A 27,439-nucleotide genomic window follows, 5' to 3' on the forward strand; every position below is an offset into this window, starting at 1 on the left:
GAGCCCCGCGTCAGGCTCTGGGCTGATGGCTCGGAGCCTGGAGCCTGTTTCCGATTCTGTGTCTCCCTCTCTCTCTGCCCCTCCCCCGTTCATGCTCTGTCTCTCTCTGTCCCAAAAATAAATAAAAAATGTTGAAAAAAAAAAAATTAAAAAAAAAAAAAATTGAGCCTTGCCCTCATCCCCCAATCTGTCAAAAGCCTTTCAGTCAACTCTCTCCTGGTGCCCAAGGCTCTGAGTGTCAAGGTCGTGATGCATCCCAGCCTTGCTTCCCTGCCCCTGTGGGAAGTGCTTGGCCTAATTCAGCTGACCATTCAGCAGTGCTCATTGACATCGGAAACGCCACCCCTCTGTACCAAAAGCCCACCTGAATTACCCAGAAGTGGTCTCGCCCACCAAGTCTCAGTGCTATAGGTTGGCCCCCTCCTGGACTTCCTAATCCTGTCTCCCCACAATGTCTGAAATGTGGTCCAAGGGACAGTGCCGACGAGATGTCCCACTCTGGCTCACAGCCAAGCCGGGGGGTGTGGCTTTTACCACCCTGGGTGGACCCCTTCCCTATAACCTGAATAAGTTCTATCATGGGTGGTCCTGTGGGTAGAACACCCTGCCCAAGGTAACCAGACCTCCTACATCCATTTGTGTCTTCCGTAGTCCAGGGACTTAAAAGTAGTAGCCTCTGGCAGGTCATTCACTACACTGCTGGTGACCTCTATAAACTCACTTCTTCAACAGGCAACTGATAGTCAGCTCTGTTCCTCGAGGGGACTGACAGGCCCCCCAAGGGGCTCGCTTTCACTCCAGTGAGGGTCAGGAGTCCAGATGGAGTAAGTTCTGGTTAAGTTTGCATGTTCTGTGCTCCCTTTACCAGGAACCAGGAGCTGTCGTCTTTGAGTTAACATTGTGCCTGTGCCAGCCAGACTGGCCAATTTAATATGTTTTCAATTAGTGAATCTTCCAATAATAGCATTTTAACAATGAAGTTCCAAAGAAAAAACTTCTTCTTCATTTTTGTCCAAAGGGGGAAAAGAAATGTGTAATAATGGTATTATAAATTCTAAAGTGATGATCATTTGGCTGTGCTACAAAATTTGTTGCTAATAATTAAAATAAAGATTTAAGTAAATGCTTTATCAATAAAATAGACGATAGGACATATTTTTCTCAGCCGGTGTCAGGAAAGGCAGCACACAGCCATGTGCTGAATTGTCACACTGAGTCTTTAAAATTCCTGCTGGATTTGAAGGTATTAACAAGTCCCTATCAACATTCTCTAAGGGTTTTTGATGTCATTTTAGCTATTGAACTAAAATATGTGAACTATTACCTTGTTGATTTTGTCCTTAAACCAAACTGCATTATCATCTGAGAGTATGTTCTTAAAGTATTGTTAAAAGTACTTTGAAAACTTGTAAATCCCTGTAATTTATGTTTCTCCTGCCTCTGCTGTTTCATTCTGTCCTTCTGGTTTTAATTTGAATGCAGTCCTGTCTGGGTGTGTACCTGTAAAATTATGTTTTTCCAAGTACAATTTACAGTCCTGACCTTAGATTCTTACAGTGTCCCCAGCGTTCTCTGAGCTTCCTCTTATACCAAGAGGTGGGCTTCGGGTCCTTCAGTTCTTTCATATTAGAACCATCTAATCAAGGTTACTTGAAACAGATCCGATTTTGACATTTCTTAGTTTATCATGTAGGCCCAGGGAGTAAATTAGGAGGGCTTCCCTGCAAGCCCATTAATTGCATTGCCCCATTCCTTAAAACATATACACTTGTAAACCTAGACTGCCTCAAGACAAGAGTCTCATTTATCTAAACAGTTCTCCTTTTAGACTCAGTGGCACTGATGGAAACACAGATAAGGAGTGTGGATCAGAGGAAGGATCTTTTGGAGCCTGTGCTTGCTGAAACTGTTCCTACCCCCCTTACAGTCCCCTTTTCTTTCCAAGGGCCTGTCTGCATATACAGAACAGTCAGTATATCCCCGGAGCTTGGTTAGGGGAAGACCGCAGCAGGCAGTGCAGTGGGAGAGGGCATCTTTCTTCTGAGGGGGCTCTTTGCAGGTTTCAAGGAACAGGACTTCTCTGTTTTAAGGGGAGGATGGAGGGCGGGCGCTTTGTTAAAGCAGAGTCTGTATGTTGAATCCTCTCCCGCCTGGCAGCCGAGCCCTTCATCGTGGACTAGAAATGGCCGCAGAACTTTTGGAATCGTTTCCTTAAGTTGGGAAATGAGATTTCTTTACTTTCTGTTCCTTTAAGAACAGATATCACTTAGGAGTCTTCTTTTTTTTTTTTTTCTCCTTACACTCCTTCAGTGTGTTCTCCATTGTTCTTACAGACACTGTTGGGAGTGGAGGAGAAAGGGGCAGGCAGAGCTTTTTGGCCGTTGACCTAGGTTTCCTCTTCTGTTTCAGGTCATCGTACAGTCTGGCCGCCACCCCACGGTGCTGCAGAAACTCTGCCAGTTGCCCTTCCAGTACTTCAGTGACCCACGACTGATCAAAGTGCTGTTCCCCTCACTTATCGCTGCTTGTTACAACAACCGTCAGAACAAGATCATTCTGGAGCAGGAGATGAGCTGTGTTTTACTGGCCACATTCATTCAGGTACCTTCTGTGTTATGCCTGATTCTCTGACTTTGAGTGGAAGCTAATGCAATTGCAAAGTTAAAGTGAACCAGCTGTTTATTCTTGCCATCCTCAATGTCTTTAAAATTTTTCACGTTTTTCTGTGCTTGAAAATTAATTTCTAAAATATTAGGATAGTAAAACTAGGGTTGAATGGTGTAAACTTCAACGTGGAGGACTTCAAGAAAAGGATATTTTTCCAGTTGTTGAAATGGTACACCCACACCAAGGAAACATTTTAAAAAGGTTGCCAGACTTCTTTAAGGCTTTTAACATTTACATTCACCTTGCCTTTAGTGCAGCTACAGGGAATAGATAAGGATTGCTGAAGAAGGATCAGTTAAAACTTCAGTTGATTTGTAAGTTTTAAAATAAGTATGATTCATACACACACGTGTGTGTAATAAAAACCTGCTATATTGCTTTTTTAAAAATCTAACAATTGTAAGTATGGCCTTATATTTTTCTGATCTGGTTAAAATTCTGTAGGACTAGAATCAGAATTAGTGCTGTAGCAAAATAAAGCAGTATTTTCACATCTAAATTAACTGCGTCAACTGACAATAGAAACTCAAGTTGGCTATTCTGTAACATTTGCTAATAGCTAATCCTGCAACTTTTTTTCTGTCATTGTAGATCATTCATTGCTGAAAATCTTCCATTTTCCTTGAAATGTTCTATAAAACCAATGTTTTTTTGTTCCATGATGTACGTGTGATTAAAAGACAATGTTTTCTGTTAATAACAATGAAACAGAAAGCAGAGCTCTGTAGCAGTATTCTTCTTTATTCTGGCAAATATACATGCATCTTTGTTGAAAGGATGTGATAGTGCCCAGCTGGTTGGGATGGCTAAAGAGTCCAGCTTTCTTCACCTTAGACAGCAGTTAGTGGTTTATGTTTTTTAAACTATCCTCTATTAGACCATCAGTTAACAAATACAACTAGATCAATTGTGTTTAGAAATGTTTACTTTCAGCTTAGTTGTTCCGTTTGAGTCTGGGTTCTGTTTTCTGAAAATTTTTTCAAAGATCTGCAGATCCACAGGTAGGGTATGGATTTCAAAACAAAAATCTTATGGTTAAATTAAAACCTTAATAAGATCTTACATAACCATCATAGCAACATTTAAGATTTTGCATATATTCTTAAAGGCTTAGGATTAAAATTTAAATAGAAAATACTTGGGCGCCTGGGTGGCTTAGTCGGTTAAGCAGCCCACTCTTAGTTTGGGCTCAGGTCATGATCTCACAATTTGTGAGATCGAGTCCTGGGTCAGGCTCTGTGCTGAAGGCACAGAACCTGCTTGGGCTTCTCTGTTTCCCTCTCTCTCTGCTCCTCCCCTGCGCTCTCTCTTAAAATAAAAAAATAAACTTAAAATAATAACAATAATAATAATAATTTAAAAATACACTATAGAGTATTTTAAGACTGATCTTAAAATTCAGTCTTGTATTCAGGAGGTAATTTCTGAGTGCCTCTGGTGTTCTGGGCACTGTTCTAGGCACTAGGAATACACCAATGAATAAAACAGATAAAAATTCCTGCCTTTATAGATCTTTCATTAAAGTGGGGGAATCAAACAGAAAAGTAAAACAAATAGCATGTCAGGTGGTGTTAAGTACTATGGAGAAAAATAAGGCTGGGAAAGGGGATGGGCTGCCAGGGAGGGGGATGTGATGTGCAATTTTTTTATGACATGAGCAGAGAGGCCCCAACCAAGACAGTGATAGTTGAGCAAAGACAGTTTTGCATCTGTATGAACTTAGTCCCTCACATTTTCAACCACTTGGAAAACAATTTATGAAAATACAAATGATTTCAGAATCTAAAGTAAAAAATTTTTACTTATTTTCATCTGGTATTGATCTTAAAGCCTTCTAACTTTTCTCTGTGCTATTTAACACACATTTAAATGGAATTTAATGTAAATGTAACAAATTGAACATACATTTGGACACACACATTTTGTAAATGTTACAAAAATTTCTTATTTGAGATAGCATGTTAGATTAGTGAAATTAAATCAGATTTTCTTTTCTATAAATAATTATGCTCAAAGGAGTGAATATATAGTGGATTTTAGTGTATAATGTGGTTCTTTGAGGTCTGCATGTGTTAGGTTATTAATAGTCACTAGAAAATGATACTAAAAATAGGAGCTGGTAGTTTGTCATAGGTCTCTGAAAATTTACATAAAAGTGAAATTACTAGACTTTTTTAGCTGCAGAATATGTAAGGGCTTTTAGAGTTATGCTTTTTTAAAAAATGTTAAAAATCTGTCAATATTTTAAGAGCAAGTTTGGCTAAAGCATTCAGTTTGTTTGCTGAAATAAAGTTGTAGTTTCTGGCCCCTGATGATCTGTACCAAGATTTGAGTCATCACTATTTGATTTAAATTGAGAACCTGAACATCAATTTCTTAAGCTTTTATATTTGGGCTCCAAAGTATTCATGCAAAAATAGTTGTCTTTAGACTTCAGAATCACATTGAAAACTGCCGTCAGAGAAATTCTCTGTTCATAGCACTGGTATAAAAACACTTTTCTTGTCTCACACAGGATTTTGTACAGACTTCAGGTCAGGCAGATAACCAGCTTTATCAGCCCAAAGGTACGTCCTATTGAAATGAAATGTCATATGTTTGTTAGCTGAATGGACATGTTTCTTACTCCACCCTCTGGAACTATTACAGAAATCATTTTATTACATCACCCTAAAACATTTGAGATTCAGATACCAAGTATAATTCAATGAGTAAAGAAACTGATTTTGTCATCAAGCATTAATGCATCAGAATATACAGAGAAATTTTGAAAATAAAAGCACAAAACATCTTTACGTAATTTATGTTCAACTCATACAAGATATAACAAATAGTGAATAATTGCTAAAGAGCCACTTTGTAATACAGGAGACAATCAGGTCATTAATATTGGCCTACATTACTCACATAAATGCTAAAATAAGATAGATTTGGTTTCCTGTCTGTGTTCAGAATAAAATTATGAATGATAATACCCCATATTTTCCCCCTTAAATTCAAGTACTTGGATATTTTTATTGAAAATAAAAACTGTAAAATTGTTTTACTTGGAGAAAAAAGAACATCAGATTAGTAAGAGTTCAGAGGCCAAATGATTTACAAGCATTTTTTTTTCCTGTAGTGTTCCTGCTGAGGTGCTTCCTATGATCAGAGCTGGAGATGTAGAATATTAAGGACATTTTTACTTTTTAAAAATATTCTGCTACACACACTGTAATTGAGAAGTACAAATGGCTCTTTGTCTGGCTGTTGTGACAGCACCTTTGATTAATGGGACCCTAATACAGATTTTTCCCCAATTCTTCCATTAGTTTGATACTCCTTAAAGTGGCCAGAGGCCCACTCCCAACAGGACCCTCTAGGTGACCCACCAAGTAGCCCCTACTTGGAGGGGTGGTGAGTCACCTTGTCACCTTGGACAGTCTCTCTCTTTCTCTCCCTCACCTCTCTCTCTCTCTCTCTCTCTCTCTCTCTTTCTCTCTCTTTCTCTCTCTCTCTCTCTCACACACACACACACGTACACCAATTATCTATAGTGGGCAGATGTTGAAAAGTACATAGAAAAGAATATAAAGCTGTACCAGTATCATGAAAAAAAGGTCAGGTTTTATTGGTTCAGACACTCAGAGAAGTAAACAGAAAGCTATGTTCCTTTTCAGAAGTTCAAGTCAACATCATAGTACCATTTGTCTAAGCCAGAATTAGTGTGCAAGTTCAGGACTGCCCTGACTCAGTCACAGCCTTTTTTTTTTTTTAAGTTATTGGAGGCTGCAGTGAGTGAAATCAGTATAATTTGTTACTATTTCTTAAAACAGTGTTTTAAATTTTGAATATATGAAAATGCCTTGAAAAATCTAATGTATTTTTAATTGTACAGCAACTTTTTTGCCCGTAAGAAGTACAGACATTCTTTCTTCTTCCTTTCTCCTGAATGTAAGGATGAGTCACCATTTGCTACATATCTGGCAGACATAGTCCCAAGAGCTGCCTCAGCTCGGTGGGTTGAGGCCTGTGAGAGTTTCAACCTTCTTTCTTTTCCAAGGACCCATCTTCTTGACATCCACGCTTTCCCCAATTCCAGTATGCTTAATCCATAAAACAGCAAATGGAGAACTGTTCTCTGCATTTCTCAGAGTCATTATATTGGTGACAGCTCTTAATATGCTTACTTGGTTTTAAAAAAAAAAGTGAGGGCACCTAGGTGTTTCAGTGGGTTGAGCACCCCACTTCAGCTCAGGTCATGATCTCACTGTGAGTTGGAGCCCCGCGTCAGAATTGCTGCTTTCATCATGGAGCCTACTGTCTCCCTCTCTCTCTGCCCCTTCCCTGCTTAGTTTCTTCCTCTCTCTTAAAAATAAATAAACATTTTTTTAAAAAGAAATTTTCTTTAAAAAATAATTCAAAAAGTTAAAAAAAATGATTCCATACTAGACATCTGTTCTCCTTTTGCTTAGTTTAAGTCCCCAGAAATGTTTCAGGGCATTTTGAGTTCATTGCCCAGGTAAACCTCTACATTCTAAGTGTAAAGCAGCTCCACATTCTTATTGCTAAAGGAGAATTCTGATTTTCAAACACTGGCTGCTTAATCACTACCCAGCTAGGAGGTTGTTTTCTTTGCCTACATTGATAACCAGTAAAGTTCTCACTCATTCCCTCCGCTTTGTTAGATGACTGAATGCCAGATTTGAGCATTTTTTAAAGTCATATTTAAATTAAAATATTTTAAATTAGGCTATTTTAGACGACAAATGTCAAGTTTATATACAGATATATCATTTCGAGGCTAACTTAAGGATGGAAGAGATGACTGTCACTTTATTTGGATCACCATACTTATTTCCCCCTATTTTCTTACTCTGGAGTCCAAAAACAGGTTTTTTTGTAATGTTTTACATAGGGATTAATGTCTGAATATGTTAGAAGCACAAAATAAATTGTGATTAAAATATGTATATTTTGTGCTGTAGGTAGATAAAAATAGATCAGTTACCTTCTTTATATAAACTTGTATCGTGGTTTATTTGAAGTGCATGTCTCCATTTTGTAGTCAGATATCAAAATAATTTTAATTTCTTAAACTTCAAAGAATTTATTATCTTTTTTTCTTCTCAGGAAAATCCCTTGGTTCCCAAGACTATCTTGAGCTGGCTAACAGATTTCCTCAGGAGGCCTGGGAAGAAGCTCGACAGTTTTTTTTAAAAAAAGAGAAAAAATAAATGATTTGGTTAGTTCTGTATTTGAGTGCCCTTGTTAATATTTTAAACTGTTCAAACAAATGTTCTAACTGTTCCTTAAGAAGCTCATTTTCACATGTTTATACTTTCCCCCTGCATTGTAGATATGGTATATACTTTGCACTATTTATAATGACTGTAGATACTTTAATGTTCTTTCTAATTCTGGAAGTTGAGTTTATTTCACTTATGCACAATATTTTGGAGTTCGGTTGCCTACATCCTATGATAATATATACTTTGCATTTGTAATATGGGTGAAATTAGACATAAAATTAGCAAGTCTGTTTTGTTCTTGTAATAAAATAACTTATTCTGTTTGCAGTGGTGACTTTTCTTATTAAGACAATACCAATTTGAAAGAAAAATGTTAACTCCAAGTCTGGGAGTATTTTAATTAAAGACAAAATTAACCTCTAAATTTCCCTTGTTAAGGTTTGGAGTAAAGATGTTTATAACACTTGGATATTCTAATTACATAATAGGTTTGGGGGCTATTTGAAATGAATTTAGGACATTGTATCCATTGGTCCGCCTCACCTTTCCTAGCGAACAGGACTTTCCTAGCAGACAGGACTGAGAACCATTGCTGAACCGAAAGTATTCTCCAGAATAAAAATTATCGATTCAAAAAGATCAGCCATAGTGAATCACCTTGACGCATTTCCTCAAATAATTGTGAAATGAAGCAACTCTGAAGTAACCATAAAACAAGGCGAGAAGGGCTCTGAATAAAAGTTTTAAACTCCGATGCCCCGCTCACAGTTGAACGTGAGAAGGGTCTGCCTGGGAGACGTAGACCTTTTCATATCTTGTTCCCAGCGTTTCCCCACCTTAAGCCGACGGCCAGTGCTAAGCCGCTCACTGAATGACATCTGTAATAATTTCTGTCCGATAAGGATCAAACATTACCGTGAAGAAAAGATCTGGTTGGAAAAAAAAAGTGGCCTGAATATGTGTCAGAGTCAAAGCTATAGGAAGGTAGGTGGGGCGGGACCAGAAAATAACAAAAGTCTCGGTTTTTTAAAAACAACCTACTTAATGTTCACAACACTCCTTTTTGGAGCCTCACAAAGCTGCTGAGCTATGTGTTTTTACTTCTTTGCAAATCGAAAGAAAATGAAGAGGTCCCCAAAATTAAAAAAAAAATAAAGACGGAAACCACGGCGAACGCGTCCCTGTGCCCTCTGTGCTCCCGCGGGCGCGGGTACCCGGCGTCTTACCCACGTCGGGCCGCAGGGGCCGCTGCCGGGCCGGGGCCGCGACCCCGCGGGTCCTGCGCGGGCTGCAGGGCGGGGGGCCGCCGGCCCCAAAGCCAGCGGGACCCGCTCTCGGGAAGCCCCTCCCGCCAGGGCTCGGGCGGCGATCAGGCGCCGGACCCGGGACACCGCGGCGGCGCGCACACAATGCCGCGAGCCGGGCCGTGCACCGCTCTCCGAAGGCCGAGGGGCTGGGCCCTAGCGCCCGCACTCCCCCTCCGAGACTGCGGCCGGGGCTCCTCCGCGGCCCGAGGCGGGGGAAGGGGCGGAGCGGGAGAGCAGGCAGGTGTCCGCGGCCGGCTCCATCGGCGACCAGCAGTCGCCCGCCCGGGACCCCCAACCTGGAGAGGAGTTCCCGAATGCCTCTCGCCCAGCGCGTCTTGGGGCGTGAACGCAGAATCCTTGTAGCTGAAAGGAATAATCAAATATTTATAAGATTTCCTGCAAAATGCTTCACAATAGAATATACTTCTTATCTGGTCGGAAATTTGCCAGAAAGCCATAAATAATTGAAACAGCTGTGATTAACCTCTCAGAAACCATACCAGAATTCGCAATTAAACATTTAATTGAATGGTGTCGTTTGCCCCCCTCGTCCGGGAGTCGGGGGGGGGGGTCGTCTGATTGAGATGAATCCCGGCTCCTCCCGGGTAGGGAGGTTTCGAGAATCGGGCCTTGCAACTCCTCGGTGACTCCCGACCTTCACGGTCTCTGTGCGTCTCGAGTTTAAGGCGCCTTCCGCCCGGCCAGAGTGATTGAAGTTCTGACTCCCCTGGGTTTTACGATTTCCAAACTCGCCGGGGACTGGGAGGGTGCGGCGCGCAGGTGAGTTCCAATTTGCGGGGAGGAGTGCCACCCACTTGTGGCGGGGGCCGCATCCCGGGTCTCCCGAGCTCAGGGGCCACAAGTGGATCAGGCTGGGCTCAGGCGAAAGGCTTATGCTGGGTCCAGCCTGTGAAGCTGACGGTGCGAATGGGCGCGGCTGGGGCAAAAAAGCAACAACTTCATTGGGGCGTCGGAGCCCAGAATTTGAGCCAAATAGGAAAAAGCTGCCCGAAGCCCGGCAGCAACGACATTTGAGCGCCCAGCGCTGTTACCCAACTGAATTTCCTGCTCCGGGCGGCAGCTCGCCTTCTGGGGAGCTCGACACCCTGGATGCCCAACAGGATGTCGAAGCCACAGCTTCCTGCTGAAATTCCGGAGCCTCTCCCTGGCTCCAGGCACTCGGGGCCTCTGTGACCCCGGACCCTGAACTTCGCCCCCGTTGCGCCTAGGTGGGAGTCTCACCTCCCGGCCCAGCCTTTCCTTCCTTCCCCCGCGCAGCTGGGAAAACCACTTGGGTCATTTCTTCCAGAGCTCCTTGCCACCTTTCTAAATTCTTAGGTGTCGATAATCTGAAAAGGGATTACTCCTCACCATCCCTATTCTTCCACTTCTCTCTCCCAGTTCCCACGCCCCCAACCCAGGGGTTCTCCCGCCTTCCGTATTCAAACCACCCCCTTAAATATCCTGTTTGCCAACCGGGAGATTCTCAGCCTTCCTAAACTCCTGCCCCTCCGTTCATTCCCTCACTCACTCTCCCGCCAGCTGCTGACTTTGAGGAGGTGCCCCGATCACCTAGAAGTCCTGCCTTTCTGGCCCAATTGTTGCGGGGCCCCAAACTTGCTTTATAAATTGAACCAACCCCAAATCCCCACACAAATCCACATCTGGATCCCAGTATTTTCTTGTGCCCTTTTCCTCTGCTATTGCTATTCTCAGTCTAACTCCATTTATCTGCATCGTCCATGCACAGTCTCTCTCAACAAGGTGCTAGTCTGTAATTGGTCACACAATCCTCATTATTGCACTGAATCCCAGTATCTTGAGGAAAGTTTACCTTTACATCAATCAGACCCGTATTTAAAAGCCTCTAATCTTCCCTACATCAGCTTAATAAACTCTGAATTTCCTGCTTGGAACTTCTCTTCAAATAGTTTATTATTCATTCATTGTTTCTTCTCTCCAGCATGCTATTCAGCTAATTCTCTTGCTCTCTCTGGTGACCACTTGTATGGGAAAACACAGCTAACTAAAATGTGTGGCAATGTACGTCCTCCCCCAGGCAGCAGTGGCAGAATTAACATTTTCTAGAGAACAATCTTAGACAACGTCTCATTTAAACACAATATTTGCAGCTCTGAGCTTTAAGCCATTCCACATTCAAAATTGAAAGGCTGATTTCTGTTCCACAACCCATTAAATATTAAAGTTCGTTGGGAATACTGCCACAGGGACTCTGAATTTCCCAGAATTGTGCAGCCTTTCAATATGTATTAAATTTTGTGGTATAATGGCCATAAACTTTTCCATCTCTGGGAATCCCTTTCCTGCCTCAATTACATAGGGCTATCCAAATTATTAGATAAATCTTCTGGAAAAAAAATATTCTATAGTGAATCTAGTTAAATAACTCCCATTTTCCACCTATGGCCCCTTTTTATTGAACTTTTTACTACACAATTGGGCATCTCACTCTGAAAGTTCAGTAAGCATAAAATACAACATTTGTAACTGTTACAGGTAATTTAATTTACAAGGAAATCCCAACTGTATTACTGAGCATGTTTAAAGATGACCTGGGAACCACTAAAACTGATATTTATTAATGTAACCAACCATAGATCTGACACCACACCAGAGACCATTGTAATAAGGCTTCAAAGTCAAAGCTTTTCCGTGGAAATGATGCACCTTTTTGGGTGGCCAGCAACAAACTACAGAAGAGTTTATAATATTTTACATAGTAATACATATAGATTCAGGCATCGTAATAAATGGTAATCACTTTTATCTGGGTAATTTCCCAATATTCAAAATCTGACACACTCACCGAATAGCAAAAAGGAGAATTAGATTTTTGATCTATGGATAATAAGAGTTTACTGTACTTAGGCAGATGTTTCCGTTTGTAGCATTTGCAGTCTTTCAGGGCGCCTGGGTGGCTCAGTTGGTTAAGCATCTGACTCTTGGTTTCGGCTCAGGTCATGATCTCACGGTTTGTGGATTTGAGCCCTGAGAGCTGTGCGTTGGGAGCTGGCAGAGCCTGCTTGGGATTCTCTCTCTCCCTCTCTTGCTGCCCCTCCCCCACTCGTGCTGTCTCTCTCTCTCAAAATAAATAAATTTTTAAAAATTAAAAAACTCCTGCAGTCTTTCAAAAGCAAAAATTCAGAGCTAATTAACAACAAACATTAATGAAATTCGTTACTCAAGAACCTGTTACTTCTGTTTTTAAAGTGACAAAACCTAATATTCTGGATTAATCAAAAGTTTTCCAAAGTAAGATTTCTTGGAAGTTTAGCCTGCTATCCAATGGCCAGCCAGTAGGTAAGAGAAAATATCTATATTTCTGTTTGGGAAGGAATGGTCTAACTTAAGGGAGCAAAGCCTCAAAGAATCTAACCCTGATTATTAAAACCGTTTCTAGGCACTTGAGAGGTAAAGCTGGTCCTCATTAACCCTATGTATCTCCTCCCTTATCTCTTAAGTCTGCAGCACCATTTCCTAAATCCCAAAGAAAGGGAATGTTCTCTTCAAATTTTGTGCTAGCATCACCTTGACTTTGAGGAAGTAAAATATAAATTTGGCTTGAGTTTCCCACCTCCCATTTTCTTTCAATAATTGACAGCTAGTCTTCCAGTTTTCCATTTCTAATGGGGGAGGGGGAGGTGACGGAATCCTGCCCTCAGCTCTGCTGAAAAACCTACAGTGGCCTCTGGCCATCCAAGCAGCCCACAGTTTTAACAGAAGGCACCTACTCTTCTATCCAGAGACCACAGCTGCCGCTCAGACACATTTTCCCTTACCAGACTCTACCTGAGATATCCCCTATTCACGGCATCGCTCTTTCAAAACAAATCCTGGACAAAGAAGGATATGCTTGGGGTCATTTATCTCGAGGGACGAGAAAACGGAAACCCAATGCCAGAGATTCTTCAAGAGTAGTGGATTGACTGGTAGGGTGGCAGTTTCCTGAGTCCACCAAGTGAGGCCTGGTCAGAGGAAAAGAACTGTCCCAGGCTGCCAAAGGGTTAAATATTTGTTAAGGGTAAAACCTGAGCCTCCTGTTTTTTGTGCTTGCCCGGGGGCCTGCTGGAGATTCAGTATCTCTCGGTTATTTCCTGCGATCACTAAAGCCAGTTTTCAAGAAAACAAGTCGCAGGGGTTTGAAATGTCACACCAAGTGACCTGGGCACGGCATATCCAGGGGCCATTCCCAGCCCCCTCCCACCCGGGCCATCCCCCGCCTCCTGCATTTCGGGTCTGGAAAGAAAATAAACCAAGGACACGCCAGACTGGTTCTGGGTGGACTTATTTTCCCGGGCAGCCACGATCCTAGCGGGGGCTTGTTGTGGCTCCTTCAGTGTATCGCTTGCAGGTGATGCCAAACGAAGATAAGGAGCCGCCGCCCGGCCTTCTCCTCTGTCTAGACAGGGGAATTAATAAATGCAGCGAGATTGATCACGTCGCGCATCCACTCTGGGGACAGCGCCGAGGGTGAGCCGTCACAGCCCCCTTGTTCGCCACGGGCCCGCGGGCTCTCTGGTCGACGGCATGGTCCGAGTGGCAGGCGTGCGAGGCGCCCTGGACAGGGGGTTCGGAAAAGAAGCGCCGGAAGGGCCCGAATGCACCGGCCGAAAATGCAGCGAGGGGTGGAGGCTCGGCCTTTGGGGGTGCACTGGACTGGGTTCTGCTCCAAGAGCAGAGGCAAAGCTGAGGGTACGAGACGCCCTCGAGAGCCTGACCGCAGGCTGGAGTCCGCCGAACTGCCGCTAACCGAGCATCGCAGGTTTCCCGCTCAAACGAGGTTTCCCCCACTGCCGCGCGGACCTCGGCCTCGAAACGCCCGGGACCGGGGAAGGGTGGTGGGCAATGCAGACAGAGCGTGGCCTGGAGCAAGGGGCACGCGCCGACTTCCGGGAGGGCAGCCGCGCTTTCTAAAGCGCCAGCCAGGGCCGCCGGGGGGCGCACGGACCCAGCCCCGCCCCCCCCAACAGCGCCCAATCCCCGCCGGGCCCGCCCCCCGGCCGCGCGGGAGCCCTGAGGGCAGCGGCGCGCGAGGCGCGGGCACAAGCATCTGGGCCCACCCCTGGGCACCCGCGGCGGGTTCTGCTCGGCCGCTGTTTCGTTGAAACAAGCTCCAAGCCCCAACCGGCGCTCGTCCAGCCCTCCCGCTGTGCCCACAGCACACAGCAGCAGCATCGCATCGGGTTATTATTTTTTATTAAGATCAAAATATCCATCCCACTGTGAACTGGCTGTTCTTACAATAAATAACAATAACTTACGTTTTGTTCGGCAAAGGCTCACACACTCTGTCGTCCGTCGACTGATAATTTAAAACATTTTCAGGAAAGTCTCGTTTCTACTTTTTTCCGGCAATCATGCGCTTTGGGGATTGAGTGTCTGTTCCATTGGATTGTCCCCGCTTAGAGCCCAGGCAAAGCTGCCTGGGAGCGCGGGACCGGCTTGGGGTTGGAGCCCGCCTGGGCGAGTTCTGGGGGTGGCCCGGCGCCAGATGGGCCCTGCGCGTTCTCCGCGGGTAGGGGGCGCGGACAGAGCGGCGGCAGCCACGCGGAGCGAGGGAAGAGAAGAGGGCAGAGCTAACTCTAGTAAATCCCAAATTCTGGTTTTGAAAAAATAAAAGTTCTTGGATCAGGGCTCTCCGGTCTGGTGAAAGCAGGTTGCATCCTGGCGCTTTGGGCTGTCCTGACTGCTTCTCTGTCCTCTCTCTTTAAATAACAATAATAATAATTACAAAGGCGAGAGAGTTTTCGGAGCTGGAATGGCCAGAGCATGGGTGAGTCTCATGCAGGGAGCATGCGAGGTCCGCGGGCTGGCGAGGATGGGGTCCCCTCACGTCTCCACGGGACTCGGCACCATGCTGTTGGGGGTGTCCGGGAGCTGCGAGGACAGGGAGGTCACATCGCTGCCGGAGGAGTTGCCTAGCGAGCCAGACTCAGAGAAGGAGACCTGGGGATGCAGAGACACCAGGAAAAGGCAGGTGAAGAGATGCGAGAGCTGGTGCCCCCAGACCGTGTGCTCTGAGTTGAGGGTGTCCCTTAGGGACAAGCCACCGGCTGGGAGCAAGCCCTTCGGGGAAGTGGGCCAGGTCCCCAAGCGCACTCTAGGGTATTAGGGCGAGAGCTGGAGTTGGGTTAATCCCTCTACCTGCCTCTTGAGGGCTTTAATCCAGGGAGACTTGCTTTAGAGCGAATTATGTATGGGCGGAGGTGCAGTTGCAGTCCCCCCCAACGTATGTCCCCTCTCATTGTCTACGACCGGCCCCTGGGAAGTACCCCCTTCCCACCTCGGCCCAACGGCCAAATCCCACCCCTCGGAGTAGTGAGGTCGGGTGGGTAGGGCAGGACCTCACCAGCTGCTGGAAGGCGGGTTGGTCCAAGTCACTCTGGAGGGCAAATTCGCTGAGGGCTTTCCACGGTGGCTGGTACGTCTGCACCTCCACTGCGCTGCCCTGAACAGCACTCTCGTGGCGGATGGGGCTGCCCGCCACGAGGGGCGTCCCGGTCAGTCCTTGGAGGCTCTGAGGGACAAGTGGAAGTGGAGGTGAGGGCCGCTCAAGTTAGGCCTTACCTCTCCCGCCGCCTTTGGCACTGAGGCCCCAGGCATTGGCCCAAGATATGGGTCCTGGTTTGGGGGGAGACGCACATTCCACCGGACCCAGGTGAGCCCTCCCTCCCCAGTTAAGATGCCCCAGACACAGAACCTCCACCATAGTCCAGCTTCAGCGTTGGCAGCCAACAGAACAAAGGAATTTGAGGCCTGTATTCCCATTTTTCAAGAGGAAAAGTGTTCAAACCAAGCCATGCCAAGAGGACACAACCCGCCGGGACTAGCGGGAGATGCATAACCATGCCTCCTGCGGCTCAGAGCTGTGCCAGCTCAGGTCTGCCGCTGGAACAAGGAGGAGACCCGACATCAGGTACAATAATTAATGAGCCTTAATCCCCAAGGTAAGCCTTTCTCTGAACGCACAAACAAACGCTTTTGGAGAGTCCAGTTGCCCCTGGATGTCCCCAGAGCCCGCCCTGAAAAGGGCACCCAGATGCTGCCGCGAGAACTCGAGGCCCCACCTGACCCGCTCCTCCGCTGCAGGGTCCCTCACCGTCTTGTCGTTGTGTTGCTGCTGCTGCAGCTGCTTCATGAGGATGGATTTCTTCTTGTCTTTGCAGCGCTTGTTCTGGAACCAGACGCGGATGACCCGTGGGCTCAGGCCCGTCATCTCCACCAGCTGCTCCTTCATGAGCGCGTCGGGCCGCGGGTTGGCGGCATAGCACGTCCGCAGAGTGTGCAGCTGCTTCTCGTTGAGCACCGTCCGCACGCGGGTTGTCTTCTCCGTCTGTTTGTGCACGTGCGGGCGCAGTGAGGGCTGCCGGCCCGACGCGGGGTCTGCGAGGACAGGCGGACAAGACGTGAGAGAGGGGCCGCCACCCTCCTGCCCCGTGCCCCACCTTGTGGCGGCTGAGCCCTCCGAGGCCCTATTTCGTTCCTTTTTCTATTGCGTTGATTTCGTTTTATTGTTCGTCTCCCTTTCCAATTGTTCGCCCTACCCCGAGGGAGCTCTGCATTTTCGTCCCTTCCCTAGTTCCCCGATCGGGCTGCCCCGCAGCGCTGTCCCCGGAGCTCCATCAGGGCGTGGGAGTCCTGCGCTACGCCGGCTGCGGGAGCCGGGTGGCCGCTCCCGGCTGTGCCTCCTCCACTCACCCGACCCTAGGAATGCCCGTTTGGGCCCTGCGGGACGAAGGAGGCCCTCCGGAAGAAGTCGGAGTTTCAGAGGAAGAAGAAGGAGGAGCTCCCGGGACTCTGAGGGGGAAGGGGACCGACAGGGGCCCAGAGCGCCGCGCAGCTTTGGGGTTAGGGGGCTTGTCTCCCGCTCTTGGGGGCCTGCGAGAGCCATTCCTCCTCGTGCAGAGACCACTGGGACAAGGCCGCGAAGACCCAGCCTGGGGTGCGGACGGTCCTCAAGGGACCAAACGTTCTTCACTGCCAGCTCTCCGGCCTCAGCTCTCGGGTCTCCTCGTTCAAGGCTCCAGCTTCCCTGGCCCGGCGCAGCTCACCCTCCCGGCCGGAGCGCAGCGGCTAGCATTCTCGGTTGGCTTTGGGAACTCTCAACCCCGGGTAAATAGCGCCTGACCCCCGCGGCCGGCAGCCTGAAACCCGTAACACACAAAAGGGAGTACCTCTGAGACCCGAAATCCGGTGCACTAAACACCAGCTTCATCCTGTTTCACACCCCCATCCAAACTAGGTCCACACACCCATGGATGTATGCCGCACTGTTTCAATTTATATCCTCCTTCAGGCATTTCTAGGTCTGAATAAATATTTACAAATAGTCCATCCAGCTCAATTTCCTCATTCTATAGGAGAGGCAAGAGAGGACCAGAGAGGGGAGGAGCAGTACAAGACCACAGAGCACCCAGAGGCTCAGCCAGATCTGGAGATTGGTGCTTCAGGTCTGTGGCTGCCCAGCCTGGGGGCACCATCCTGCCCACTAACCACACACTCAGACCCCATCTCTGGGAAGCTCCTGATTAGCACCCAGGGCATCATCCCTTGAAATGTTTTCTATGACCCCAAGTCCACTGTGCCAGCACACTCTCCCCACGGAGAAGCACTCTGCTAAGTTGTTCATCAAACTGGGTCTCAAAACACAAATACAGACACCGGCTCTTTGTTGCGGCGGCTGGCCTGCTAGTTGGCGGAGCCCAGGCCCAGTTCTGGGATGGGAGATGTATTCCTTACACACATACCCCCAGGCAAACCTAGCTTTCCTCTCTGGCAGTAACACATAGTGCTTGTAATTCCCCATACAAGTTTCCCAGACAGGCACCGCTAAGATTCTGTTGTCATTCACGCTCCTACTCCTGGCAGACCGTCCCACATATTCCTGATCATGGAGAACACAATTTTCGACAATTCCCCGCATGCTCACACACTCCTACACACAATCCTTGTTCATGTTGATCCACAAACGATTCCCCCCCCCCCACACACACACACTCTCCTGTGTTCCTAGCCACAGATCTGCACTCACACAGAAACACACAATCCTGGCAAACGGAACCGCGCACGAGTGACAACTTTTCGTCCGAGCACAAGCACTCCGGTAACACACACTCGCACGTGCACTCACAACAGCGCAGGGGGCGCCGGGCCCCGCGCGCGGCTTACCTGGCAGATGCAGGCCGCGGGCGCCGGGGAGCGGGCCGGGGCTGCGCGGGCTGCCGGCCGCGGCGCGCTCCAGCAGGAGGCCGTGGTCGGCGCGGCAGAGCAGCTCGTGCTCACGCAGCGAGAACTCGTCGCCGGGCAGCAGCTGGCGGCTGCACACGGAGCAGCGGAAGCACTCGATGTGATACACGCTGTCCCGCGCCCTCATCACCAGATCGCTGCTGCTGAAGCCCACCTGGCACTTGGCGCACTTGATGCCGAACAGCCTGCGGGCCCAAGGCGCGGTCTGTGTCAGCGAGGGGCCTGAGGCCCGCCTCGCCTCCCGGTCTGCGACCGGCTCCGGGCACGCGGGCCCAGGACGCTTTGTGGCCCACAGGGAGCTTGCGGGGACCGACCCTCGGGGAGTTCGCAGGCCCAGACGCTCACGGCGGCACACGTTCGGAGTAGGAGTGGCCTTCTCTCCAGGCTGGGGAGCGCAGACAAGCCGCCACCCCCAGCCCCAGCCCCAGCAGGCGGTAGCTGAGCCCTGGCTCTCGCCGGCCTCACCTGACATAGTCCCGCTTGCAGTAGGTCTTCCCGTCTCTCACGAAGCACGTGCACGTCTCGTCCAGGTACTGGCTGCACTCGGCGCACTTGAGGCAGGCGGCATGCCACTCCAGGTCGGGCGACACCCGCAGGATAAACTGGTCGTGGATCTGACTCCCGCAGCCCACGCACATGGCCGTCCCGGGCTTCTCTGCCAGGGAAGGGCGCGGGACCCGCGTCAGGCCAGGCTCTCCGGACCCGGTCTGGGCCTCGGCCACGCCAACCCCAACCCAACCCAACCCAACCCAACCCGCTCGCTCCCTCGTTCCCTTTCAAGAATTGCGACCACAAGAAGGAAGTGGGCTTTCTAAACGTCCAAACAGTTGGAAACGAAAAAACAAAACCTTCTGAATTTGCGGAGGCTTTTTGTCTCCTCTCCACCCCCAATTTTTTTTTCCGCTACTACATTCATTTGGACACAGTCATTTTATTGATATATCTTGTAACTAAAAGCTAATACGTAGGGGAGAAGAAAGAATAAAAAGACATTTAAGCACTGCGGACGCCACCGCATCAATACTGAACGGTGATGTTCCGGCATTTCCGTCCACACACTCCCTCTTACAGCGACTCCCTCCAATCCCAACACAGACACATCAGCTTTCATCGGAGTCTCCTCTCATCCTCTCTGACATTTCTTAAATATCCCATATCAAGCTAGAGAAATCTGCTTTCTTGGAAAGGCCAAAAAAGACATGCAAGCAAGCAAAAGAGCCCATATTCCCCAGTCAAACCTAGTTGCCCTAGCGCAAAACAGAAGCAGATTTCACAACCTGAGGTCAGCCTAGCAGCCTAACATTGAGAAAGAATGTTTAATTGTAAATTAAAACAACAGGATTCCAAAGGACAAGTGGCCTGCAGGAGAAATGCATTCGTTTTGTGTGTGTGTTTTTTTTCTCTCCCAGTGTCCTGTCAAATAGAAGCCACTTGTAGAATCCGCTAAACATTCTTCTGCATTAGAAATAATGCATATTACACACATACACATACACACCCACATACAGAGAGAAAGACTTACTCTTGGAATGATCCCCCATAGCACCCAGAAAAGGATAATGAAAAATAATATCCACCATGCAGAAAAGAGATGTGCGCAAAGTGTGCGGGCAGGGGCAGAAGGACGAGGGTCGCGCGCCCTGCCTCGGCTCTTTGGTAACTAACTCCTCCTGCCCCGCTGAGTTGAAGGAGCGATTCCGCACCGGCCCGCACGCAGCATGACGTCAGCACGCACTCGCCCGGGGCCGGAGCTGGGGGCGGGACCTGTGGCGTCATGAAGCTTCCCCAGAACCTCGGGGGATGCGGGGGAAGTAATGGGGACCTGGGGGCTGTAGGGCGGGGTGGCTTGGGTGGAAGGCGAGGGTGACGGGGGATTGGCTGCAAGGAAATGGACAAACCCTGATTGGCCCGGAGTGAACAATGGAGCGCAGCCCCCTCGTCCGAAATCTACAAGGATCCTCTCTCCGGCCCCCTATCGTGCTATCCCTGCTGGACCTTGCGTCACCGCCGAGCTGGCTCCGCGGCCACCGCAGCTCAGAGCTTCCTCACGGATTTGCCGGGCAGTCTCCGCAGGCGTGCCCGAGCGGGGTGATGGATACCTGGGGAGGGGGTGGGGAGGGGGGGGGGAGGCCTCTCCTTTAAATGCTCCCTACTTTCACAAATAAAAAAATTAAAAAATCCACTCTTTTGGAACGAGAGCTAGGAGAAAGGGAGGTCTGTTTGGACATAACCATCACCGTCCAGCCGATCACCTTTCTCCTCTCGTGCGCCTTTGTCCTCAGGGTACAAGCTAGAGAGAGAAGTTAGGGAACGACCACTGGCGTTTGGATAAACTCTTTTTAGACTTCCCCCATCCGCCCGCCTGTGGAAAACTTCTCCAAGTTGGAGCATTAGATGGGTAGCGCCAGAACGCAGAATTCGAAGACGCTTGTCGGATCCTGATTCGAGCCTTGACTTGCATTTGGAGGTTTGGCGGGGTGTGTGTGTGTAAGGGAGGGGGGGTAATTTAACACGGACTCCCCTCATCTTTTCCCCACCCGAATAGCACAGCTCCTTCTAGGAACAATGCTGGGGTCGAATGTATGTCCTACTTCCCAAATAAGCGATTTTTATAAGCTCTTCTGTTTGATTTCATAAACCAACTGCAACGCAAATAATCAGAAACAAATGTAGCGTGCGGGGTAATTTACTATCTGTGCACTGGTTTGTCGGTCCTTAGAAAACCCAAGACTTTGGAGCAGAATCCAAGCATTTCTTTCTTTCAAAGAAATCGCTGTGGGTTTTGTTTGAAAGGGTTCAAAGACTGGCCCATGAATTATAAATAACATATATCTAACCATGGTGGCTGTTGTTTTCCCTTTAAAAGGTGTACCAAGAACTTGGTGCGCGCCTTGGGGTAAAATGTCGGACCCTGGCCCTGGTGCCCGCGGGCGGGTCGGCCTGAGGGTGCGGTCGAGCGCTGCGGCCTTTCTACTAAAAATCTAAGTCTGTTTGGCCTCAAGCTCTCGGTTGCTCTCTGGGAAAGGGGTGCAGCCAAGGGTGCAGGGAGAGACTTTGAGGAGAGTTCGGGCTAGGCCCTCCATACACACCAAACTCGCTACTTGACAATGGTCCACGCACAGCCAGAGAGCGCCCACCCGCCGCCCCCGACCTGTGTCTAGTGCTTCACGCCGGCAGTCCCGTCGTCCCGCAAGGCTTTCGATCACCGCCACTACCTTTGAAACATCTTGTCACCAGTCTGGTTCTTCCGCACAGAAGGTTCGATCGCTCTGCTGACAAGCCATTTCTTGCGTCTTTGGCTACTAGCTCCCACAAAGGGCGCTCACCCTGGGTGTGTACGGAGCAGGTCGGGGATGAGGAGAATGATGCGTTTGAATATGTTTTTGTAAATAAATGGCGTTGAGGAGCCAGGGGAAGGGCAATCTGCGCTTGTATCCTCACCAGGCTACTCTGTGACCTAATGCATCTTATTTTACTTCTCTGTCCCTCAGTTTCCTCATGTGTAAAATGGGGAATAAAATAGTAGCTATCTCTACTATTGTAAGAATTAAACGATTCTCTGGAAAAGGCTTAGAATGACACTTGACGTATACTAAGTGTGCAATACGTGTTAACTGTGATAATTATCATTATGGTTATATCTTTGTGTTGGGAGCCTCTGTGTATGCTGTGTCTTTCCTGCATGAGTGCCTGTGTGTGGAGGGGAGGTCTAAATATGTCTGTGTGTATATCATCTGAAGATTTCTTTGTATATCTCAATGTGCATTTGCTCTGTGTGTCTGCTGTGGGGTGGAAAATCAAAAAGTGTGGCTTGAGTGTAGTTTGCATACAGGTGATGTCTGTGTACCTGGGTATGCGGTCCTGAAATGGGGGCATGAGGTGAGCATATTGGTGAGCTAGGCTGTGTGCCTGGGGCATGAGCTTCCTCCTTAGGCCACTCTAAGCCTCGCCTGGTTTCCAGCATCTGGCCAGGAGCAAGTGACTAGTCAATAACTCAAGTTTGAAGGCCACCAGGAGAGGATGCCTCCAGCAGAATCTTAGGCCTGGACTTTAACCCTCTTCTGCCAAGAAGAGAAATTTATCACCACCTGGAAAAAAACAATCTTTGAGGCCATCTTAGGGGGAGGGGAGAAATAGTCACCTCTCCTGGAATGCCAGGAAACCAAGTCAAGAATTAATATTTGTTCAGACCCTACCAAGTGCAAATCCCCTGTTATGAGCCTACCAGATCATGTTATGATGTGGGTAATATTAGACTCATTCAATCCCCAAGGAAACTGAGGCTTCCTGAGCAGACATGACTGTTTCCAGTCACAGGGTAAGTCAGAGCTGACATTCAAAGCCAGGTCTGCCTGGTTCCATCTCCCTTGCTTCTTTCAATGTGGCCGCTGAAGACCCACAGAGGTATGGTTCTACCACTCACCCCCTTCACCTCTCTGGAGCTGTAAAGCCAGCAACCTGTTTCAGGGTCCCTCTATGTGGGTCTCCTGGGTCACAGCCACCCCTGGGAGACCAACGCAAGTGTGGGAGAAGAGAAAACAGAGAAAACTCTTACCCTGGCACAGCCACAGGGCACCATTGACCTGGCCCTGCCCTTGTTTTCTGCCTCCTGGCGGCTCCCGGGGTACCCTTCTAGGGGAGGCAGGGGCCACAACACTCTGCACATCCCAGGCTACCACAAGCAGGAGACCTGGATGCCTGCTTTGCTGGGCTCTGGAACACTGTCTTCCCTTAGTAGAAATAGCAGCTTGAGGTCCGTAGCTCTGCATTATCCCATAAAACTAGCCCCAGCTGTGACCCTCCTCCTGGGAAGATTTCAGAAGCACAGAGAAGTCCCCTGAATTCCATCTCCCCAAATCTCCTCACCCCATCACTGCTGCCTAAAACTCTGCTCACAATTCCACTAAAAGGTCAGCTTACTGTGCAAAGATCCTTAAGAAAGAACAGAATAACAGGTGGTCATTCACACTATAGTGATAGTGGCTCTTTCCCTGGGAAGGAGACCTGAGAGAAGGAGCAGGAAAGCACAAGGCCCCAGGGTTGGGAGGTGGGTCACCAAAGCAGGCCAGCTGGCAAAAAACCCACTTTTATTATTTTACAGTTTTGCTTAGTCAGTCCTCCCATCCTTCCTTTTCTTCCTTTTCTTCTACAGTCTAGCACTGGAAAGCTGGAAGAGCCTTTAGAGCCTCTCTCTTCCAGGTCTGTGTTTGACAGAGAAGAAACAGACCACCAGAGAAGGTGGTCATCCTCTCCCTGCCTGTCCATGAAAGGACAGATCCTGCTTGGGGCGCCCAGACAGCTCCCCCACATGCACACACACACACACACACACGCACGAACACATGTGCACATGTGCATGTATATATGGACACACATGCACACACGCATGCCCACACATGCACACACATACACACATGCATGCATGCACATGCACACATATGTGCACACACATGCACACACATACTGGACTTCCTTCCCCACTAACTGCCTTCCAGATCTTACCCACTCAAGAGACCCTCATCTGCACAAAGATGTTTTGTCTCCTTGTTTCCATGGAATCACACACATGGGGAGGAATACTGGGTATAACCTACATCTTCAACAGCAGCATCATAATAGCTATCATATCGGCCTCTTGCTTGGGGCCCCCTTCACACACATGGCTGCCCTTATACTCACATTTCTAGAAAGAAGTTACTATTGTTTAAATTATCCCTACTTCACAGATGAGGAAACTGAGGCTTGGAGAGGTTAAGTAATTTGTCCCAGGTTACAAAGCTGGTGGAGCCTTTGAACCAGCCTCTCTGCCTCCAGATCCTGCTTATGGAATCATTACACCATCTTGCTTCCTGATCATTCACAAAGGGGATGCCACAGGAATGATGCCCACCCAACACAAAGAAAGTTGATGCCAGTGAAAAGGACATTAATCTCTACCATGAGTATCAGAAAGGAAACCGAAGCCCAGAGACCTTGCACCCAGCATGTGAGTGACAGAGATGGAGCTGGAAGCCAGGGCTCTTCCTGCTAGCATCCCTGGGGATGGGGTTCTACCCTTGCCCATCTGAGGACCAGCCCACCTGGCCCTGCCATGGCCGTAGGCCTCTACTTTTCTCCCAAGGCAGTTGGAGATGTTGTGTAGAACAGGAAAAAGAGGCCTCAGCATTCACATCATCACCCACCATCCAGTTCTGAGAACTCAGCTTTGGTGTGGAGTTGGGCACCAAGCTTCAGAGAAAGCAACTAAGACCTGAGAAAAGGAAGAAACTTGACAAGACTCTAGGCCTCCGGACAGGCAAACCTGTGCTCTCATCTGAGGCTCTATCACCTGCCTCCCACTGACTTCCTTTGAGCAAACAGCCACCCAATGGCACTGCTGGGCCCCTCCCTTCTCCTGAACCCTTTCTCTCTTCCCTGACGCCCACTGAGCACTTGCGGCAGGCTGAGTCCTGGGCTAAGTTATTGCAGACCATATCATTTAACACCCAGGTTGTCCATGAAGCCAACCCTGCCTCTAAGGCATTGAGGTAGGTTTTATAGTCATCTTTCAGCAGCTCAGAAATGAATAAACCAATAACTGTCACATGTTAAAAACAACTAGTAAGAGGTGGTACTGAGACTCAAACCCATGCCCTTGCTAGTCCATGAGACTAGTTATAAACTTGTGCTTTTGAGTCTGCCCCAGATGGGACAGTGGACATGTGTCAAAGTCATTCTGTATTAAGAAAACCATGGTCTATATCACTCTTTTCCTTGGGAGATCAATAAGATAATTATAGAAGGATGAGAAAAATGAACCCTTTTTAAAAACATAAGGGAGCTTTGTTTCTTTCCAAATCACACCCTGAAGGCAGCTGCAGGGAGAACCACCAGCTCTAGATTTTCAGGGAGAAGGCCAGGGGAAGGAGTTGTGCTTGGCAGTTTGGGGAAAAGTTGCATATTTCCTATCTTTCCAGAAGGGGGAACCCTCGCCACCTTGGCATGGCCTGGGAGTGCTTCTGAGCAGTCTGGCCCAGCACACTGGTGTTCCTGTCTTCCGCCGGCCCACATCCTCATGGGGCCTCCCTTCTAGTCACTTAGAGCGAATCCCTTCCCTTACTGAGATCCAGGTAGTGGGTAAAATGAGAAAGAAAAGAAGGGAAGGAAAGAGGGAGAGACTGAGCTCCAAAGGGAAATAGATTCACCAAAGCAGGATCAGATGGTGGTTTTGCAGCGAGGCCAGCCTTTTGCAAATGGGCCAGGCTTCAGGCTGGGGCCCTGGATGGACAGGGTGTGCTTCACTGAAACAGATAACAGGTAGAAAAGAGAGGAAGATAATGGTAAGTGACAAAGAGTCTCTCCTTTGACCAAACTCCAGGTGGGCTCCTCTGAGCCCTTTTTCGACTAGGTCTCCACCTTGAACAAAACACTGACATGGTTTCTGACAGCTCAAGGTTATATCCACAGGACCACCCTACCGGCCCCCCACACACACACACTCCCTAAATGCCTTCCTAAGAAAACTCAAGGCTGTCAAGAGAATTTACTGTTTGTTTCTGTCAACATCTGAAGATAGGACCTTTGTCTCCCAGCCTCTTTGGGAGGGAAGAACCTACCTTGGATAAGCAGTTAGCAAACCCACATGGGTTTCTCCTGAACCAACCCCTACTTCCTGCTTTTTGTACTTTTTCACTTCTCTGACTCTCCTGAACCCCCGTCCCCTCCCCTCCCTATTCCCTCATTCTCCCTTTAAAACAGCCAGTCACCTCTGTACAAGTCAAAGTTGAGTTCAGTGCACATGGGACTCTGCCCTGTTACTATACTATATTTCTGACTAAAATCAGACCTTGCCACTGTACCTAGTGTCCGGCTTTGTTTACCTTTGACTAGGGGTCAGCACCGTGACCTAGACTATAACAGGAACACAAAGGAAGGACCTAGAATAGAATGGTTGGAAAGTCTTCCTGGAGCCCATGGCATCTCATCTGAGCCCTGTAGGATGAGTATGATTCTTCCAGACCAAAAAGGAGAAAGGAAGAGGGAACGGTTTTGCAGAGAGAGGAAGGAGGTGTGTAAGTCATGTGCATTTTGGGGGAAATGTGAACCTGGAGTCAGGAATGATGTGGGCAGTGGCGCACACCATCCACAGCAGGTCCAGGTAGCTGGGCTGTCACAGAGGAGACAGATGACAAAAGACTGAAAGAGAAGTTTGGGTTAGACTGCAGGAAGCCTCAAATGCCAGGCTGAGGAATTCTGATGGCATTCTTTCGGCGAAGGAGAACTGTGATCCTGATGTAGTGTGAAGAGATTCAGATGGGGAAATGGCATGAACATAGCTGTTCTGTGGAAAGATGAACACATGGATGAATCAAGCAAGGCAGGAAATAAATGGGACACAAGTCAGGAAGGTGTGGGAGGAGGTGAAGGAAGAAGATGTGCTTGTGGATTTTGGGCCAGCCCCTCTCTCTCCTTAGAAACGGACAGGCTAGGAGAAAGCCTGATTTGGAAGAGGGGTGGATAGTGACCAATCAATCTCAACCATTTAGATGGGGCAACGGGAAGGATCTCTATATGTAATCCTGAGGAAAGTGGAAAAGAATATCACTGCCTTGTAACTTACTTGCTAAAGATATTGAAAAAATATATCTGGGTTCAGATCCAGACCAGCATCATAGGGAACAATCCTATATTGCGAATTGTATCTTCCTGGGGTGGGAGTAGACTTCACGTTTTTTTCTGCTGTGCTATTCTGGGCCAGTGCCCTGAAGTCAGCGAATGTAGGCATAGAATCATATTTGCCCTGACTCATGTGGTCCTAGCATTTTCCTTTAGCAGTATTTCTAGATTCAAATTAGAGGAAGTGTCAGCTATCTGCTTGACTGGAACTCTAGTGATGCCTATTTTTCATTTTATTTCCCCAGGAGGAAAACTGAATATTGTAATAGGCTCCTCCCACTGCATAGATGTGGGTGTTTAGGTTTTGCAGAC

General features: G+C 48.1%; 2 protein-coding genes across 4 annotated transcripts in view; one reads left to right on the top strand and one right to left on the bottom strand.

Moving 5' to 3' along the window:
• Window positions 1-8,225, top strand: part of SCAPER (S-phase cyclin A associated protein in the ER) — a 522,663-nt gene extending 514,438 nt beyond the window's left edge. For all 3 annotated transcript variants that reach the window (XM_049611895.1, XM_049611896.1, XM_049611897.1), the window contains 3 exons: window positions 2,410-2,601; window positions 5,183-5,234; window positions 7,780-8,225. In XM_049611895.1, the coding sequence (XP_049467852.1) occupies window positions 2,410-2,601; window positions 5,183-5,234; window positions 7,780-7,883 (348 nt within the window). In that variant the 3' untranslated portion in view covers window positions 7,884-8,225. The remainder of the gene's footprint in view (window positions 1-2,409; window positions 2,602-5,182; window positions 5,235-7,779) is intronic.
• A 6,830-nt stretch (window positions 8,226-15,055) lies between these two features.
• ISL2 (ISL LIM homeobox 2) lies at window positions 15,056-20,055 on the bottom strand. The gene is made up of 6 exons (XM_049611909.1): window positions 19,995-20,055; window positions 18,938-19,127; window positions 18,395-18,657; window positions 16,326-16,609; window positions 15,576-15,743; window positions 15,056-15,172 (listed from the first exon to the last, which is right to left on the bottom strand). Exons 1-6 carry the CDS (start codon window positions 20,050-20,052, stop codon window positions 15,056-15,058), a joined length of 1,080 nt encoding a protein of 359 aa, XP_049467866.1. The 5' UTR covers window positions 20,053-20,055.
• Between the last annotated feature and the right edge of the window lie 7,384 nt (window positions 20,056-27,439).

The sequence above is a fragment of the Panthera uncia genome (genome assembly GCF_023721935.1).
Source record: "Panthera uncia isolate 11264 chromosome B3 unlocalized genomic scaffold, Puncia_PCG_1.0 HiC_scaffold_1, whole genome shotgun sequence".
Lineage (NCBI taxonomy): Eukaryota > Metazoa > Chordata > Mammalia > Carnivora > Felidae > Panthera > Panthera uncia.

Excerpts from the sequence above, each read along its gene's own strand:
- ISL2 (XM_049611909.1), bottom strand. The coding sequence starts at position 20,052 with ATGGTGGATATTATTTTTCATTATCCTTTTCTGGGTGCTATGGGGGAT. Across the intron at positions 19,128-19,994 it reads TATGGGGGATCATTCCAAGA|AGAAGCCCGGGACGGCCATG; the intron begins GTAAGTCTTTCT and ends CTTCCCTGGCAG. Across the intron at positions 15,173-15,575 it reads AACCCGCCTTCCAGCAGCTG|GTCTCCTTCTCTGAGTCTGG; the intron begins GTGAGGTCCTGC and ends CTGCATCCCCAG.